At 48.0% G+C, this 18,064-nt stretch overlaps 4 protein-coding genes across 4 annotated transcripts; 1 reads left to right on the plus strand and 3 right to left on the minus strand.

Annotated features, from left to right (window-relative positions):
* Window positions 1-132: 132 nt before the first annotated feature.
* Window positions 133-1,194, minus strand: GIQ15_05988 (uncharacterized protein; the record flags this gene model as incomplete). Its single annotated transcript, XM_033553405.1, has 3 exons — window positions 133-335; window positions 400-960; window positions 1,029-1,194. The coding sequence occupies 3 exons, from the start codon at window positions 1,192-1,194 to the stop codon at window positions 133-135; spliced, it is 930 nt and encodes a 309-aa protein (XP_033404549.1).
* Window positions 1,195-1,808: 614 nt separating this feature from the next.
* Window positions 1,809-4,199, minus strand: GIQ15_05989 (uncharacterized protein; the record flags this gene model as incomplete). The annotated part of the gene is made up of 1 exon (XM_033553406.1): window positions 1,809-4,199. One exon carries the CDS (start codon window positions 4,197-4,199, stop codon window positions 1,809-1,811), a length of 2,391 nt encoding a protein of 796 aa, XP_033404550.1.
* Window positions 4,200-5,052: 853 nt separating this feature from the next.
* GIQ15_05990 (uncharacterized protein) lies at window positions 5,053-8,803 on the minus strand (the record flags this gene model as incomplete). The annotated part of the gene is made up of 3 exons (XM_033553407.1): window positions 5,053-8,310; window positions 8,373-8,541; window positions 8,772-8,803. 3 exons carry the CDS (start codon window positions 8,801-8,803, stop codon window positions 5,053-5,055), a joined length of 3,459 nt encoding a protein of 1,152 aa, XP_033404551.1.
* A 353-nt stretch (window positions 8,804-9,156) lies between these two features.
* On the plus strand, window positions 9,157-16,737 carry GIQ15_05991 (1-phosphatidylinositol-3-phosphate 5-kinase FAB1; the record flags this gene model as incomplete). The annotated part of the gene is made up of 2 exons (XM_033553408.1): window positions 9,157-16,550; window positions 16,617-16,737. 2 exons carry the CDS (start codon window positions 9,157-9,159, stop codon window positions 16,735-16,737), a joined length of 7,515 nt encoding a protein of 2,504 aa, XP_033404552.1.
* Window positions 16,738-18,064: the final 1,327 nt, after the last annotated feature.

Genomic DNA, 18,064 nt, shown 5'->3' on the forward strand with positions numbered 1-18,064 from the left:
GAGTGTATATTAGGTGTTGCGCAAAGTTCTCGCATCTAGTTGAAATCATTTTTTTCGCTCATATCGCGTAACTCCTTTATCGACTCCGCTAAGCTCTAAATGCTCACCCGGAATCACATGTAGTGAACACATCTAATCAACCTCCGATTCGCCTGTTGGGCTTTCATCCTTTGGCGGCTGGGCTTGTGTCTCAGTCCCTATTAGAAGGGTAAACAGTACCACGAAATAGATGTCGCCAGTAGCCTTGTTCTTCAATATGTACCGTAATTCATGGTTCTTTTCGTCAATATATTTAGTAACCGGGACTGGAAATCCTGGAATACGGATCGTGAAGTCTGTGGAATTAAATGGCGGTTAGAATTGTTGTAATACTGAAAGAGTGGTGAGGCGATATCATACCGCTGAACCCAATATAGGGGTTTCCAAAATCTGCTTTATATACTCTTCCTGGCTCGAATTCAAAATCCTTCCGGTTCTGTTCGTTCAAGAAATGTTTCTGCCTCTGGCTCGGGTCCTCCGGTATTTGAAACCTGTCCCTGACCTCTTGCCCACTACCTTCAGCCCCTTCTTCAACAACAGCCTCGTGTATTTCGAGAGTCGATTCCTCGATATCTTCCGTCTCTGCGTCATCGGTTCCCTCAGGCACATATTTCTCTCCCTCTTTGCCGCAAATGCGGAAATAGTTCCAACTTGACAAGCCTGGCCCATAAATATAAGGCTCATCGGCGTATATATCCCCTTCTAGACCTGGGTCAACCCACCACTTAATAAATTTAAAGGCATAGCCGGAACCCGGTGGGAGGCGGTCACGGATGGGACGATCGAGATCATTTCCAAGCACTACCTCATCGCCTGCTATCGGTTTCTTGGGTACGAAGGAAATTGCAAGAGAGTACTGGTCATTGCTCCGAGATGGGTGCGAGAAATGGGCATGTGTCCGTGGAGATGAAGTTGGTAGTCCTAACCCGATTATGTGAGTAATGGTTTCGAGGCAAAAGTGGTCATCTGGGGGAGAATAGGCTATGTACCGTTATAATCTTGTATGCGAAGACAAATGTTCACCCTCGCGTGCTCCGTTTCAATGGAGAGGTTGGTATCAGTATTCACATGGACGAGACTATGCGTAGATGTGTCATAGGTCGGGCCCGCTGTGATCTGAAGCTTGTACTGAGTACCTGGCTCTTCGGAGGCCATTTTATGAGGTCAAATATGTGCTTTGATGGGTTCGCAAGTAGTAGAGACTAGAGAAAGAAATACTCTTCGGAGTCAAGCAGGGATGCTTTTCTTTTAGGCGGTTGTAAATATAGATCCCTGCACGCGAGCACGCAGTGTAAGAAATTGGTTTCAGGTAACCGTACAAAGCCAGAAGATTGGCTGATAACTCGGGTGCTGGACGAATTTCTCGCTATTGAGAAGCCTGAGACTGTCGAGTTCTGTTAGTTCAATCCTCCGCGAGTTTTCGCTTCCTTGAAGTCGCTTCCGCCTAAATGACGTAGTTACTTTGGACACTTTTGCCAAGCCGGGCGCATGGCTTGGCGTCTCCTTTCCCCAACTTCAACTTTGTCGTTTATAGATTGATCAATTGTGAATACTTGTTCAAACATAACTCAAAGCGACATGGTTTTTGACATGGCCATGGCAGAGACTTGGCTGTATCCTCATTGCCTTGGAAGTTGAATGATGTCAGTCCAAATGGGCTCAGAATTTCTATATAAGGATGGATATTCTATTACAAAAGAAACAGCTAGATGAGAGAGTGTAGTACAAAACGTCTACCCCGGGTAGGTCTGAGTAGATAATGAGAGCCCTCAGGCTCGGGGAGAAATAGGAGAAATAGTCGAGAATGAAGTCGTCGTGGGTTTGCATGCACTCGACGGTGCTGCTTCAGACTCAGACCATTCTGCTTCCTCGATCACACCGCCAACACCACTATTTGGGCATCGTTTGCGTTTCTTTCCTCTTCCCATCTCCACATTCTTGAACCTGCTCACGGTTTCTGGTGTGATGGGCTCGCTTCCAAAGCCGCTGAAGGAATGACTTAAACCCGCCATAGCGTTACCGCCCTTGCTCGCCCGAACGCTTTCCTTGCCCAGTAGCTGGATTCCTTGCTGCCATTCAGCAATCGCCTTTGCAGTCTCGTTCTGTTTTTGTTGAGTTAGGCGGATTGCATTCCGGGATATGCGTTCCATGTTCTTGAGACGATTCTCGAGTTGGGATTTCTCAAACTGGAGCGTTGCATTTTCGGTCTTTATTTCGCTAAGCGAGGTGGAAATGACGGATAATCGGACGTTCAGTGCCCCTAGTTCCTTCTCATGCTCGTCCGATTGCTCCTTAGCAGCTTTTTCTAGGGCCACAACGACTTGTTCCTTCTCTGTTTCGAGGAGCTTCATCTTCTTGTTAAGCTCTAGAACTTTCAGGTCGCGTTGGTGGAGAGACGATTCGATAGATTCGGTCGTTTCTTTCTCTCTCTGCAGACGACTTTGAAGCTCACATATCTTTGCTTTGGAGAGGTTCCCTTCGTTCTTCATTCGGACATTCAAGGCTGTCAACTTCTCGGTTTTCTTGTTTGAGGCGGCTACCTCATCCTCTAATTCCGAGTTTAATCTTTCGAGCATCAGCAAATCTTCCCGATACTTGCTCAAGGCATCTTGGAGCCGCGCTTTGTCCGTTTCCTGGGCTTCCAAGTCTCTCTCCATGCCCTGGAGCTTCATGCGCATGTTTAACGTATCTTCGGTAATGGATTCAGCAAATCGCCCTAATTTACCATTCTCCTTCGTCTCCTCTTCTAATCGAACTAGAGTAGCGTCGAACTGTCTCCGCAACGCGCTTTCGCGATCTTCACCGCTCTTGATCTGATCCTTAGCGTGCTTCAGCCCACGTACTAAACGATAGATGCGATCAACTAAGGCGTCAATAATAGCCTTCCAATTGGATAAGCTGGCGTTTGCTGTTTCACCTGGAACCAATCTCTCAAGCTCCATTCTTGCATGCCGAAAATGGGCCTCGATATTGGCAATAACCTCTGCCGCATTCTCACCATCAAACCCATGGCTAGAGAGTTCGGCATGGAGCTCTTTCACATTTTTAACTGCCTCGGAAGCCCTGACGGTGGCGTCTTGTAGGGTTGAAATGACTTGTTTTGCTAAGTCGGGCGGCGGTAAAGTACTGCAGTCCTCTTCTTCGTTATCCTGAGTATCGGCATTTGGCGCACCTGACAACCTCTGCCATTCTTCGAATAAATACAGTTGGTCCCTGTTTTTGATTTTGAGGTCTTGTGTGAGCTCCTCAACTCGAAGCTGTGCACCCGGGTCGACGTTGGTTGACGACCGTGCTGCAGGCTCAAATGTTGAGATTGGTGTGCTACTCGCCATGGGTGTCCAAAGAGGGCTGTTTGGTATACTATAATCCTCATCTATCATGTCGCCATCAGGCATGTCGACAATATCTCCGCTCGTGTTTGGACAGGGCGTGAACATGGAATCGTCGATCGGATGAGTGGTTTGCCTTTCACTCCTATTAGGGGTCTTACATAGGGTTTTTTGGGTATTGGGGTTTTCGACGTCCAGTTCCATCCTGTCATTCCGTAGAGACTCAACCTCTCTCTGTAGTTGCCTCATCTGCTCGTCCTTCTGCCGCTGGAGTCGCTTTTCCTCCTTTCGCTTCTTGTCGATCTCATTCATGGCCTCGCTAAAACCAAGTCTTTGTATCCGCCTTCTGGACCGTGGATCAAGAATATCGTGGAAACGCAGATACCGAAATACGTTTGAGTCGGGGGTTGACATCGTCTTCTCTGCCTCCATCTGCCGAAGCTGTGAATATGCAGCTGGATCAGAGTGGCGTAGACGTGTGTCCCGCCGCCTTCCTCCGCTGCGTGGTATTTGTACCGTGGCATCGCTCTGTCGGTTCGCATAGAGCGTAGTCCGTGATACCATTGGTGTTAACCCGGTTGAAAGACCACTCTGTTCTTGGGTATCCTCTAGACCGATATGAGGACCAGGATCCGAGAACCGAACCCGCTTAGCCCTTGAAGGTCGCGGCGACCGTACCTTGCGTGGCGTGCATGGAGCTTCATCTAGTAAACGATCTGCTACTGATTCTTTCGCAGAACTTGGCCTCTCCCTGGGACTTGAAGCTCCAGCTCCGGGGCATTGGTCGCCGATTGGCGGGCCGCCGGCCTTGCTGCGTTTTCCTGGACGCATGGTTGACAGCCAACACTCGTACGTCTTTAGAAGCTTTAGTCTGCTTCGCGCCCAGTCCGGCTGCAAAGAGTTTGTTAGCTGTATATCTTCCATGGCTTCTCATGCGTGATGTAACATGGGGGAAGGATATCTAGGTTTCGGACAATATATAACAATAAATGAAGGCTTTATGCAAGCGAGGACTCGAGGATAATCCCCGACCATTTCGATGCGCCAACAACAATGAACTCATTATACGGAGTAAAGGAAATAATATTACAGCTGACTTACCAAGGCGTTCGAGGAATCAGGACGAATAAACACTCGCGTTTATATGTTGTAATGTATGGCCTTGTCCAGGTCAACAAATGTTAAGCGCGTCTGCGAAGTAATGACGAAGCAAAGCAAAGTATCCCTCTAACTCCAGAGGATATTTAATGCAAATGTGAGACAAATGCAGAATATATATCAGGTCGGTCTACCATAACGTATCTAGAACAGGGATCAGCAGGCCTGACGAAAATCAAAACATCAACAAACCCAGAATCCTTGGCAACAAGTCGCGTTTGGCGTTATTCAATTAACGCCAATTTATATGCAAGGTAGACGCGTATATCGCCGAACCCCTGGTAAAACAATAACAACAATAAGGTCGTGGGTGGGAAAACAGCATCGCACGAGGGCTTTTGTTTACTTTCTCCTTTTGTAGTACGTATAATACCAACGCCCTATACGGCTCTTTGTGAAGGGCAACCACCGTCATCTTTACCATTTGCCGGGGCTCTACACCAGCAACCGGTTCGTCTGTTCTTTAATACCATCGGATGGTATGCCTGTACTCTTTGCCAAAATAGAGAATTGTGTAAGTGTTTCATTAGAACTTAAGGCCCATACTATCCATCCTACCTCCCTTCTGCTGTCGTTTCTGGGAGTCTACTATCACGACCCCGGCTTCATCGACCGGAACTTCGGGCGGATTAAGGTGTTGGGTGGGACTGATGCGCTCACAGGGAATACATGCATATTCCCTTGAAAATTTCTTTAATAAAGTGTTGGGATTCTTCCACCACGCTGATGTTGTCGCGTAACTCGTTTTATCCCCGTTGACGCCAGATACTTTCTTATGCGGTGGGAGTGACGGTACAGGCGACTTCCGGACAGGGGGAGACTTGGATTTAGAAGGACGGGTTTGTTGTTGTCCTCTAGTTTGTGGAGGGTTAAGGCCGTGTGGGAGAGGGCTAGGGTGCATAATTGGCGCCTTTGAACTGGGATTGCTGGCCAAAATACGGCCTGTTCCTAGTTCGATAGGGTGGCCTAGGTAAGGCCTGTTGTTTGGAGAGGAAGTCGGTTGTGGCAAGCGGCCGTGTCCAGCATGGGAAATGTCTTCCTCTTCATCTTCGTCATCATCGTCATCAGGTTCTTCCTCCTCTTCTACAAAGGACATCGCCTGTCTCCTCTTCAGATTACTGGGAGCTATGCAACCGGCATCATCACCAAGTTCAACACTTGCCCTATCATACATATGCGGTGCCTCTGGGCTCACGGCGTCTGTATCTGAATCGGAAACTTCGCTTTCCAAATCCCTTACCGGCCGTTTGTATGGTGATTCTTGAATGACACGCGGCGAAGCGGTGGGTGGTTCAGGGGTCATAGCTAGTTGAGTGCCGCCTTCGCCTTCACCACTACCATCGCTATCGTATTCACCCTCAGCCTCAACAACGATCGTTTGAAGATTTTTTACCGTTAGATTTCGCCTTTTATATTGTGCAAACTTGGCATGTTTCTGGAAATAGGGTTGGTATGCGTCAGGGGTTTTGTGTCGTTCAAGGCATCTGCTTATGTAGTGTTGATACTCGGTAACTTCACGAGCAACAAAATCATCCCACAACATTGACTTCTGCATTAAACCTTTATCTCGGAGTGATTGAAGCTCGCAGCATGCTCTTCTGAAAGTATCCAGGCTACCGCTATAGGTCTTGTACGCCTGTAGAAACTTGTAATATATCTCTTCCGTTTGCGAGGAGAATGATACTTGGCCGAAGGTTTTTTTGCTCTGGTGGCTAGTTGTACTTGTATCTGCTTCTGACATTCTTGAAACTTTTCGAGGAGACGATGACCGCGAAGGAGACTCGTCTGTACGCTTACGCTTTCGATCGATTTCTTGGGGTGGCATAGGGGGGACAGACGTCTCGATCGATGGAAGCACGACCATGGCCTGATCGGCAACCTCCAAGGAGGACCCAGGAACTTGCAAAACACCCGGGGGATTCTTAGAGTCAGATAGTTCGGTGCTATTCAACCCTGCCGCGAGCTGAGCTTCTACAGCCATTCTGTCATAGCCTGACGAAGAAGAATTGTGGATTGTAGAATCATGTGCGGGAGATTCTATTGTAGGATCATGGCTTGGTGGTCTGTCCTGAGACTTTCGAGCACTGAATTTCAGAGTAGCCGGGACCAAGATTGTGGTTGCATTTGGGGAAGGGGTTTCAGAGCTACCAATGTGTTGGTCGGGGGGTGATGGTGTTATCGGCTGTTGTGACGGAGAATGTGACTCTTGAGATTGCTGTGATAACATAGTTTCTGTTATCCTCATTGGTATAGATGAACGATTAATGGTGCCTTCCGTTTCGTTCTCTATCATGGAAGACGTGGGGTCAACATCGTGGTCTTGAGTGGATGTATATAAACCCCTGGGAATCGAAAGCTCTATATCAGAGTCTTCATAGCTTTCCGTATCTGGCAATGCTCCGGTTTGCGCCGCTGAATTGGGTAGATTTGTGGTCTCCAAGCTGGTAGAGTTATCGACCAGATTGAGAGAGTCTGAACCAGGAGTATCCCTGTGGAACCGTAGGGGTGACCCACCCTCATTATTTAGAGGGCTGCTATCTGGGGGTACGCGGGCAGCCACAGGTGATGGTGGCCACTGCTTTGTTCCTAACGGATAATCCCCTAATTGACTATGGGTAGATGACAAGGGTGGCTCGGCATCATTGTCTAGGGCTTCGCTCTCGCTCGAGGGGCTGATACGCGCAATAGCAGCCTTCTCTCTACGCTTCTCGCTCCATTGCTGAATAAGACTGACGGGCACATGGCCTTGTGGCATCCGCATTCCCGTGTTCGGGGGTATCCATGAGTCAGTACTTTCAATCAAACTTTGTTGAGCTTCAGATATGAACACATCACGACGACGAATTCTGTTCCACCCACTGAAAAATCCTTTATCGATTACCTTAACTTCACGGGATGGAATGAGCACCGAAGACTTAGATGGCTGGTCGGGTTTATGAGAGTGGGCCTGTATATTTGGACTAATGCTGCTAGGGCTCGCAGGTGGTGATTGTCTGTGTTGAGAGTAAATTTTAGAGGACAGAGGGCTGCTTCGGCGAGGCTCAGTACCTGCTGATTCAATAATGTTTGGATCGGGAATAGGCAGGTCATATACAGGCTGTGGAACGACGGGTTTGTGCCCATGTAAAGCCGGGATTTCTCCTTGAGTGGATGGGTTTGGCGATTTCCTTCCAGAGTTTGATCCCTTTGGTCTTAGGGTATTCAGTAGATCTTGCATCTTGGATTTTGGTGGGGCATGGTCCTCCGCATTTTTTACTTTGGGCATTCGTGCCACGGCGGATGTTGGCGCCTGCGTGTGCCATCCACCTTCCTGGGTTGAATTTGTATCCTCATCATCCGAAGGCTCAGGATCCTCATCATCGTGAATACTATTAGAGCCGGGCCCTGACAATATAGATTCCGTGTCTGAATCGTCACTGGTGTCGTTTGTCCGATCCAAGGCCTGTGGTCCTGCATCGCCATCTTCGCGGGCCCATTTGTCACCCAGTTCGACAATGGCTTTACAACGAGCGATATCTACAGGATTCCCAATTAATCCTGTCCCCTCACAGCCTTCTATCTTTATTTCTTCGATATAAAGATGTATTTCTGGAGGCGGAGTACGCAGTTTCCCAATCGTAATTTGGACCTTCGAGATCCGTAGAACGCTCCCTGTCGAATTCTTTCGAATATCGGTGTCATATTGCTCTTTATAATTTATACGAGCACGCTCGGAAAATATGGCGCGGATTGTCGTGGAGGCGTCCGAGAGAACGGCATGGGGAGTCGGCTCACTGGATAACCACTATGAACGCCAGGGAGAGTTAATTAGTACTGATGTATATGCCAACTAAGAGAGATCAATACCTTGACTAGTTGCACCAATTTTGGGCGTTTCACGGGTATCCGAAAATTGCTCCCATCATCAACAGTCTTCCCAAGCTCTTTGGAGCCGGCCACCTGGTCGTCCGGGTCTATACTCTGGCGTACAGCCCCTTCTACCAACGGCTCGATCCAGCTCCTCAGCAGATCCATCCTGGTTCAATATAGCCAGCGTCAGAGCGACAGAATCAGAACTCATTTTGTCCGGGAGCTGAGCAGAAAGGGGCGAGGGTTCAGCTCTCTCTTCCGCATCTTCTTCAACCTTTGTGTACATTCACTTCTTCGCGCTTCACAGACGTCCAATATACGCCTGAAGCGGCTAGCGCAGCCGCGGCTGTGAAGCTTTTCGCGACTTTCACCGCGTTTGCTTATTCAGCAACTTACATAAGCCCATGCTTGGCTTTGGTTGGCTGCATGTGACGTCGACTCTAGGCTGTGACGTTTGTCCGAATCGAGTATGTAAAGCAGCATCGACGCTTGGAGGGACATCATCCTGGCATATATCCAGCGCTGTTGACGGACCTTGAACTGGCGGTCTACGTTCTAGTGCGTCTCTCGGCTGTGCTACAGGGTTTCTCCATTTCTCTCATATTTTCCACACCAGAGAATGGCATGACGGCCGTAACGGTCACCTCTACCGGTTTCTGCTAACAGCCACCACGAGCTCATTTTCTCCGAGTGAACCTGGTGAATGAACATGTGGTGGTGTCCGTGAAGGATATGGGTACTTTAGATTACTGCGCGTGGCACCTCTTGACTTTCGTTAACCATGACATCCAATCCTCAAGAACCGCCGAGCCCCTCCGCGTCGTCGATATTTCTTCCGCTCGGTAGGAGGTCCCGGCGTGGTTCTCACACGTCCATCAACAGCGAGGCAGAGAAGGAGAACCTAACCGAGGCTCTCGATCAGATACATAGCGCGGCGTCGCAGCTGGGGACTCTTACCGTATTCAATGAATATACAAACCCTCCAGTTCAGTCGGTGGCGGCGGACAATAAGGGCCTTGTGGGAGACCTGCAAGGCGGGCTGAGTGGGCTATACAACATGTTCAGGGCGTCTGTTGGCGGCGTTAGAGACATGGTTGGCGGCCCAGCAAAGCCATCGGATGTTGCCTCCCAGGAAGTTGGAAATAATGAATCATCAAAGCCTCCCGGTGCTGGCACACGGCCCGCAGAGACTTCGTCTACTCACCTGGCTTCCGCACAAGCTTCTGCCACAAGTTCCCCTGTGTTAGGCACATTTCCGCTACTTCAAGAAGGCAACCCCAGCAACCTTCCTAAGACTTCAAGGATCTCTTCCAAAGCTGCGAGTATTTCATCCAAAGCATCGACACCCGCCGGTAATTCTCTAAAATCACCGCTGCTCCCGCTTTCGAAAATGCACACTCCTGCCACAGCGGACCCCACTGTTACTGAGATAAATGTGAATGCTGTTAAAGATGGGTTGAATCATCACAGAAGTAATTCTGGCAGCCTGTCTACCAGCCTGTTAATGAATTCAGATTCGATGCCGTCAGAGCGGAAAGATCGAACTCCCCACTTATCATCAAGTCAGATATCGCAGGAATCAGCTGCCGGCGGGCGATCCCAATCACCGGTGCTGTTGGCAAAATCAAGCGGCGACACATACAAAGACTTCCAGGAACCCGAGTCTAGTCGAGCTAATTTCTCCGAATCAGTCTCTCATGATGGATCTGTTTCCCCTAAATTATATTCTAATAGCGCGTCACGGAGCGGCTTGTCTGAGCTTGATTCTTCCTATTATGCAAACCAGCCAAAGAATAATCAGGCGGGAAGTGCTCACGACGATCACATTCGTCGCAAGGAAGTTTATGCTGGAGACTTGAATGTATCCTTCGCCACAGATTCTGTACCAACCTCCGTCTCGAATAGTATGTCAAAATTTGATAGCTCAACGCATGACGGAAACACTATCACAACGTTGGATACTTCAATCTCCATGACCGACCGTGGCATCCCATCTGCACATTCCTCCAAGGCCTCAATAAGTACATCTCGCGAAAAATTACCTCCTCGCGTTACCCAGCCCCATCTGCCCAGATTCGCTTTTCCTGGTATTGCGTCCTCAGAATCATCTCAGACGGCATCTACTGCTGGGAATTTTTCGACAAAAAATGACGCTAAAGAGACGGAGAAAACGAGTCAGACAAACAACTATCCGTTTTACCCACGATGGAGCCAGAGTGAGGCACATACTGGGGTTAAAAACAAACTTCTTAGCAAAGAATTCTGGATGCGGGATGAGAACGCAAAAGATTGCTTTTACTGCGGAGAACCATTTTCGACCTTTAGAAGAAAACATCACTGCAGAGTATGTGGACAGATTTTTGATGCGAAATGCACCACCCTTATCTCCGGGGCATCGTTTGGGTATTCGGGCTCCATACGTGTTTGCAAGCCATGCGACGCTGTTATAAACGCTCCCAGAGACGACGATTCATCAGAGTTTTCTGCAGATGAGGCTCGCAGCCCTGTCGTTATTAATACTCGTGCACCTGAATCTCTTGGGAATAACCTCAGCCCCAACTTTCCAGGAGAAGAGGATGCTGGTTCTACTGTATCACAATCATTAGACCACGTCTTGAAACCCCCAACGATGGCAATCCCCGCAACACGACGTACAGGGGACGGAAACCATAGGCGGTCAGCTATTCTAGAAATAGACTCGGATCGCCAACTCGTAAGGCCAACCTCGTCAAGGTCATTGAAATCGGGAATGAGTAGATCTCATTCAGTTCCGCACAAACGGCATCATTCAAGAACCCAGTACATTCGCAACTTCAAACCATACCATGATGACAGAGCACCATTTCAACGGCGTTTTGGGGAGGATGTTATTGGCGAAAAACTTCCCGCATTTCATCGAGATAATATTATCGACCCCGACCTAGCTCAATACCTCTCTGATGATGCTTCAAGTGAAGACGATCAGCCAAACTTATTTTCGGTCGTAGGTGATGGTACGCTCTCTCGGAGTGGCGGAGATAGTGAGAAGGCTGCTTTTAATGGATTTCTTGCTGCCGTCAAAAAGGGACGTTCTCGATTTGGTGATAAGAGCGGTTTGTACCCTGCGCGTGACGGAGAGGAAGGGAGCGTCAGCAGCTCTCGAGCTGTTAACTTACCCCGTTCAACGCGAAGGCGAAATTTGAGCGTTGCGAGCAGCATTCACCAAAGAATATCCCCTCGGGCCTCAAAGGATAATCCATCCCTGCATTATATACATGACCATAGCGCTCCCCCATTCACCGTTCCAACGAACTCTGCAACTAATGGGTTTAAAATGACAAGGAGCGCTTCCATGAGAGGTGCAGGAGCTCCCGCTATGGAACTAAATAAAGCCAGTTTAGACCATGTTCGCAAACTCCTACATCAGCAGCTACGGGATACATCAGTGCCGAACTTTCAAAGTTGGGAAACCGCACTTCTGCCAATTCTATTGAAAGCCACTGATGATGTCGAGCCTGACGTACAGCGTGGTGACGATATGGATATCCGGCATTATGTCAAACTAAAAAAGATCCCAGGAGGCCGACCTAGTGATACTGCATATGTTTCTGGTCTAGTATTTACGAAAAATCTAGCACTAAAAAGCATGCCCAGGAACATATCGAACCCTCGGATTCTAATCGTGACATTTGCCTTGGAATATGCACGTCAGCAACAGCACTTCATGAGCCTGGAACCTGTCATTCGCCAAGAACGAGAATTCCTTGAAAATCTTGTCAACAGAATAGCAGCCTTGGGCCCCAATTTATTGCTCGTCACAAAACATGTGTCTGGCCTAGCTCTTCAATTGCTAGAACAAGCGAATATTGCCACAGTCTGTAATGTCAAGGAGTCCGTTATAGAGGCGGTCTCGCGATGCACTCAAACTAGGATCATAACATCCCTAGATCGCCTCGCCGCGTCTCCGTCTTCTACTGGCCATTGTGTGAGTTTCGATCTTAAAACTTATGTTCATGGAGGCCGGAAAAAGACGTACATGTACATCTCTGGCTGTCCGAAGGAGTTGGGTTGCACCATAGTCCTTCGAGGTGCGAATAATGATGTGCTCATGAAGATTAAACGGATCACGGAATTCATGGTCTATGTTGTCTACAACTTGAAACTCGAGACATGCTTAATGAGGGACGAATTTGCGAAAATCCCTTCCTCCCCATCAAATATGGCCGGGTCTGGACAAAAGAAGGGCCAACAGGCAGAGCTACAATCGGCCAGCAGCGTTGCTTCTGGCGCTGCCAACGACGAAGCTCCTGGTATCTCGGATACGAAAGGCGAAAATTCGAGAGACGAGGTCTCCGCACTTGAGAAACCAACGGTTACGACCACCTCACAAAGACAAGCTGACGATACTGAATTGTCTAGCGATGTCCCTGCCCCAGCTTTCTACGAAGATATGGTAGAAAAACACCAAGTTAAAATCCTCTCAGCATCTCCTTTTGTGAAGTTCCGCCAACCCTATCTCCTTATGCGAGCGAGGGAGTTAGAACGCCAACTAGCTTATCTCAAGCGCCTCCGTGACCAAGACTTTTCTCAAGAGCCTACCTCAGACGAGAAATCAAAATCAGAGAAATTTTTCCTGATCACACCAGAGATGATACATGAATCTCTGTCTGGCGCATCCAGCAAAGTTAAGGAGGTCGTCCATGCCGTTCATGATGCCGAATATGACAGGGCATTGCATCACTATCAAACCCAAAAGAGGCAATGGGAGGCATATATATCTGGAAATATAAATCTCTTCGATCCATATGCGCACCAGAATATCGTTGTCTTGTATAGCTTAGTCTGTACAAAAACATCGATCCCTTGCTCTGGCCCTGATACTTTTGCCCTTGGCTTCTATAACCAATATGATACCGATAAAATCTTTGAAGGGGATTGTACCCTTGGGCAGTACGTCGAGGATCTATGTCACAGTGCTAACGCCGTTTGTACTGCAAATGGCTGTGAGGAAAGAATGTTCGACCATCATCGTCAATATGTCCATGGCGAAGCGCAAGTCAGCGTATTTGTTCAGCCTTATCCCTCGAAATTACGCGGCCTTCAGGATACAATCTTAATGTGGAGTTGCTGCAAAAAGTGCGGTAACGAGACCCCGGCTATGCCAATGTCAGATAGTACCTGGAGGTATTCATTTGGAAAGTACCTGGAGCTCTCATTCTCGAGTGCAGACTTGCATGCCCGCGCGGGTGTTTGTCCCCACGATCTACATCGAGACCACCTGAGGTATTTCGGCCTCAAAGATATGGCCCTTCGGATACATTATGATCCCATTAATCTGTTGGAAATCATTGTCCCGCGACCACGGGTTACCTGGAAGGTGGATAAAGCCCTCAGGGTCCGTAATGAGGTTTACATTGCGGCGGAAAAAAGAGTGAACAAATTTATGATGTCCGTTAAAGGGCGTCTTAAATCTATAAAGGTTGAAAGTGTCATGCCTGAGATGGCACAAGCCTGTCAGAAGGAAGTTGAGGCGCTCAACAAACGGGCCAACGATGATCACATCGCTCTTATCAAGCAGCACCAGGCGCGATATATGAATAGTCGATATTGGGAAGTCATCCCTTTGAACACTGTCATCATCTCAACCCAAGAAAAGGTTGTGGAATGGGATGCTATATTTGCTGAGTTTGAACGAAACTATTTTCCCTCTGAAAAAGATATTAGACGATTGGCAACCTTGCAGCTGAAGAAAATATTTCTCGATAGAGACGTTTCCGTCACGTCACTCACATCAAGCGAAGACTCTGGGGCGACAGCAGTAGAGACGGAAGAAGGGACGGCAACGCCATCGGGCTCCCCTCGCCTAACAAGGAGAATGACACTATCACCGCAAGAAGCGAAAAATATGTTAGCATCTGTGGTGGAAGAACACACCACGAAGCCGAGGAAGGAGACTGAACCTGAAGAGCCCAACCCACAAAGCCCGACGCAAGGTGCAGAGTCTCATGGGTCTGGTGACTTATCGCCTATGAAGCCCATACTTGCGTGTCAAAATGAATTCCGGCACTTGGACTTGGTCATCCCATCAAACTTGGTAGAAAAATTATCTCCGCCACAGGTGCAGCCAGACTTGGAGATACATCAGCCTGTCAATCCCACCACTAGCCCCGTGCCCACAAATTCGGCGGGAAATGAGCAAGAAATTCCAAGTGAGCCTCGACTGAGCAGTGATGATACGCCGGATAACCAGGATGCTGCCGACTATGTTGCACGCCCTTCCGGTCTCCCTCGTCCCCGTGATAGAGCACTCAATCATGGGTTTAGGGCAAAGTCTCCGCCATTGATGAGGGCGCAATCACAACCGGCACATCTGCAGCAACAGCTTTCTAATCCAGTGCTATCTCAAGAAAAGCTTCAGAGGCCTACTGGGGAGAAGGGCTCTGACGGCAATAAGGGGCCATTCACGTCCAAAAGGCAGCGTTTTTCAGAACGACTGAGGCTAGCGGGTCTAAAATCTCCGAAATTGCCTGGTGGTCCTTCTCTAATACCACGATCGGTCACGAAGAAAAGCTCACATGTATCGTACCTTACTCGTCATTTCGAGGAGCTAAGCCGAGAATTCCAAAAAGAGCGGATCATGCAAAATCATCGGCGGGCTGCACAAGGCAAACAATCTCGCGCCTACCCAATGGCATCTTCCAAGCCGATTGTCGAAGTGTACAAAAATGTCAGGGATGCAGTAGAGGAACGAGAGCCTGGTGATGAAGACTTTTTGTCTAATACACCCACCGCGATATTACCAAAGGAACCTGCAGTTCTAGTGGTCGAGGCTACTGAAAATGTCGAACCTCCAGTTGTTCGACCAGAAACCCCTGTTAGAGGTACCCAAGAGTCTAGGGTATCGGACGAAAGTTTGCGTGAGGGCGACCAAATCCTTTCAGGGGCGGATGGTGAGGATGAACATAGTGATGGCGAGAAGAGCTTTTTAGAAGACGATGGCCAAAATGTCGAGGCAAACGAAGAAACAGTTCCGTTATCCCCAGATGAAATTTCCTTGGATCTCAAGGAGCTACCCAAACATGAACAAACGTCGTTAGTCAAAATGCTCACGAACTTTTGGGCTGAGCGTTCTGCAAGTGGATGGGCTCCCTTGGATTATCCGCTAAGCGATTCCGACCATATTTTTGCTGATTGTGATATCATTGTCCGAGAAGACGAGCCAAGCTCGTTGATTGCATTTGCATTAAACTCTGAGGATTATCAGCAAAAACTTAGAAGCATCCAAGAGCAAAACGAAGCGGGCGATTCGGTCAACGTTGATGCGGAGCCCGAAGTTGAACAATCATTGCTTCGAAGTACGGGAACACATCTCAAATATCAGTTTCAAGAAGGCCAAGCAAAGATGCTCTGCAAAGTATTCTATGCTGAGCAGTTTGATGCTCTTCGCAGGAAGTGTGGTGTAGCGGACCGAATTGTTGAATCGCTGTCCCGGTGCATGAAATGGGATTCCAAGGGAGGCAAGACAAAATCCCTCTTCCTAAAGACGCTGGATGATCGGTTTATCCTGAAGTCACTTTCAACAATAGAGACACAGGCTTTCTTGAAATTTGCGCCAGATTATTTCCAGATTATGTCTGAAGCGCTGTTCCACGAGCTCCCTTCCGTAATCGCAAAGATGTTCGGTTTCTACCAGGTAATCATCAAGAACCCGACGACTGGGGTAGAATTCAACTGGTTCCTACTCATCATGGAGAATCTATTCTATGACCGCAGTCCAACCCGAATCTTTGACCTCAAAGGGTCGATGCGCAATCGAAAAGTTCAGAGCACTGGAGAACGGAACGAAGTGCTGCTTGATGAGAATATGGTCGAGTTCATATACGAAAGCCCGCTGTTCACCCGAGAGCATTCAAAGAAACTACTTAGCCAGAGTGTCTGGAATGATACCCTATTCCTCGGCCGCCAGAACGTCATGGACTATTCTCTGATGATTGCTATCGATGAAGTTAAACAAGAAATTGTAGTTGGTATTATCGACTGCATTCGAACTTACACTTGGGACAAGAAACTAGAGTCGTGGATTAAAGACCGAGGGTTTGCCGGGGGTGGAAAAAACAGGCCCACGGTCACCAGTCCTAAAGAGTACAAGAGCCGGTTCAGGGAAGCAATGGCGCGATATGTCCTTTATGCCCCTGAGTAAGTTTCATCCTCCTTGGATCTTCTACTAATGCTTGATAAAACTATACTAATGACCTTCTGTAGCTCCTGGCACCAGTTCCATGTTGCAGACCCCGACAGGCGGTCCCTCAGGAGCCATAATCAAAGCAAGAGTACTATAGCCTCGCAAAATAAACTACCAGACGCAGCCGCACCCCAACCTTAAAATATACCAACGACGTGCTTTCGATACGAATAATGACCTTTTTAATGATCAACATATACAATGATTCCCTGTTTCTGCTTGACTTGTCTTTTGTATAACAGCGCAGAATCAGCATGTTTCCGTCATTCCAGATCAAGATATAGATGTACTTGTTATGATTATCATTGACCCTACCCTAATCCATGCATCATTGCGAAAGAGTATCGCCTTGCCCAAGGTTGTCCCTCTAGCTGCGCCTAAACACCCCCCCTAACATCAAATAAAAGAATAAACACTCATCACATATCAATACAAATACTTATAAATTGCCTGTTTCTCAACATCCGCCTCCACCTCCGCCTCCCCCGTCGCCTCCACCGCTGCAACCACCTCCTCCACCGTCACCTCCACCTCCACCGCTGCAGCCACCATCCTCTCCTCCTCCTCCATCGCCTCCGTCAAAGAAGATATCCTGGTGCTTGCCCTTTCGTTTAGGATAACTCTGGCGGTGTTTTTGAGGATATTTGTTTGATTTCCGCGGAGGCGGTGCTCTATCACGGTCTTTTGATGAGAAACAGCACATTTTTGTTAAACTTCTTAAATATGGGAATAGAGATGAATGTTGACGGGACGATAGCCGTATCCAATGAACGAATGAGGAATAGGTTGTAGCCTAGACTGAAGATTTAGTTTATGCATGAAAAGATCCCTTTCACAGTCAAGAAGAGAAGTATTATACCTTATGAAATATTATATAGGAGCCGAATAATATGATGTAGATATTTCACTATTCCCTCTGAAGAGTGAAGACTCGGTAAGAATGTATGAGGAGCTAAAGACGAAGATATTGAAAATCGAGAGAACGTGAAAGGAGTGCCATTAAATATATAATGATACCCCCTTGCCATTCTTCAGCTCGCAGAACATTCCCTGTAACTTCTTTTCTAACCATTCCAGATATGCCGAGGGAGTTTAATGTATGCACTCGCCTTAAAATTTACGTACACACTTTCGTGTGCTGGAGGCCCAGCCGCGATGGTTCCTTGAAGGATTTCTTAGCTTCACAGCCCCCTGTGTTTAAAGTAGGTATATGATGCGCCGTTACTAATAGAGCTGTAAGCCCCTTCCTACAGGGTAAATCGTCATATGGTAGATCGCCTACGCCCCGTTACGAGTGACTGATCACCTGGTTGCCATAACGGACAGCCAGGAGTTCGAAGTATACCTATATTAAGCTACTAGAGTGTCTAGATATAGCACGTATGGGAGCGGATGAGATAAGTGCCAGTCTCGGTGCTGGGCGTATTGTAGATAATATAGTTAAATAGACGAATGTTAGATGTGTCTG

This window comes from Arthroderma uncinatum (assembly GCF_011692745.1).
Source record: "Arthroderma uncinatum strain CBS 119779 chromosome Unknown scaffold4, whole genome shotgun sequence".
NCBI lineage: Eukaryota > Fungi > Ascomycota > Eurotiomycetes > Onygenales > Arthrodermataceae > Arthroderma > Arthroderma uncinatum.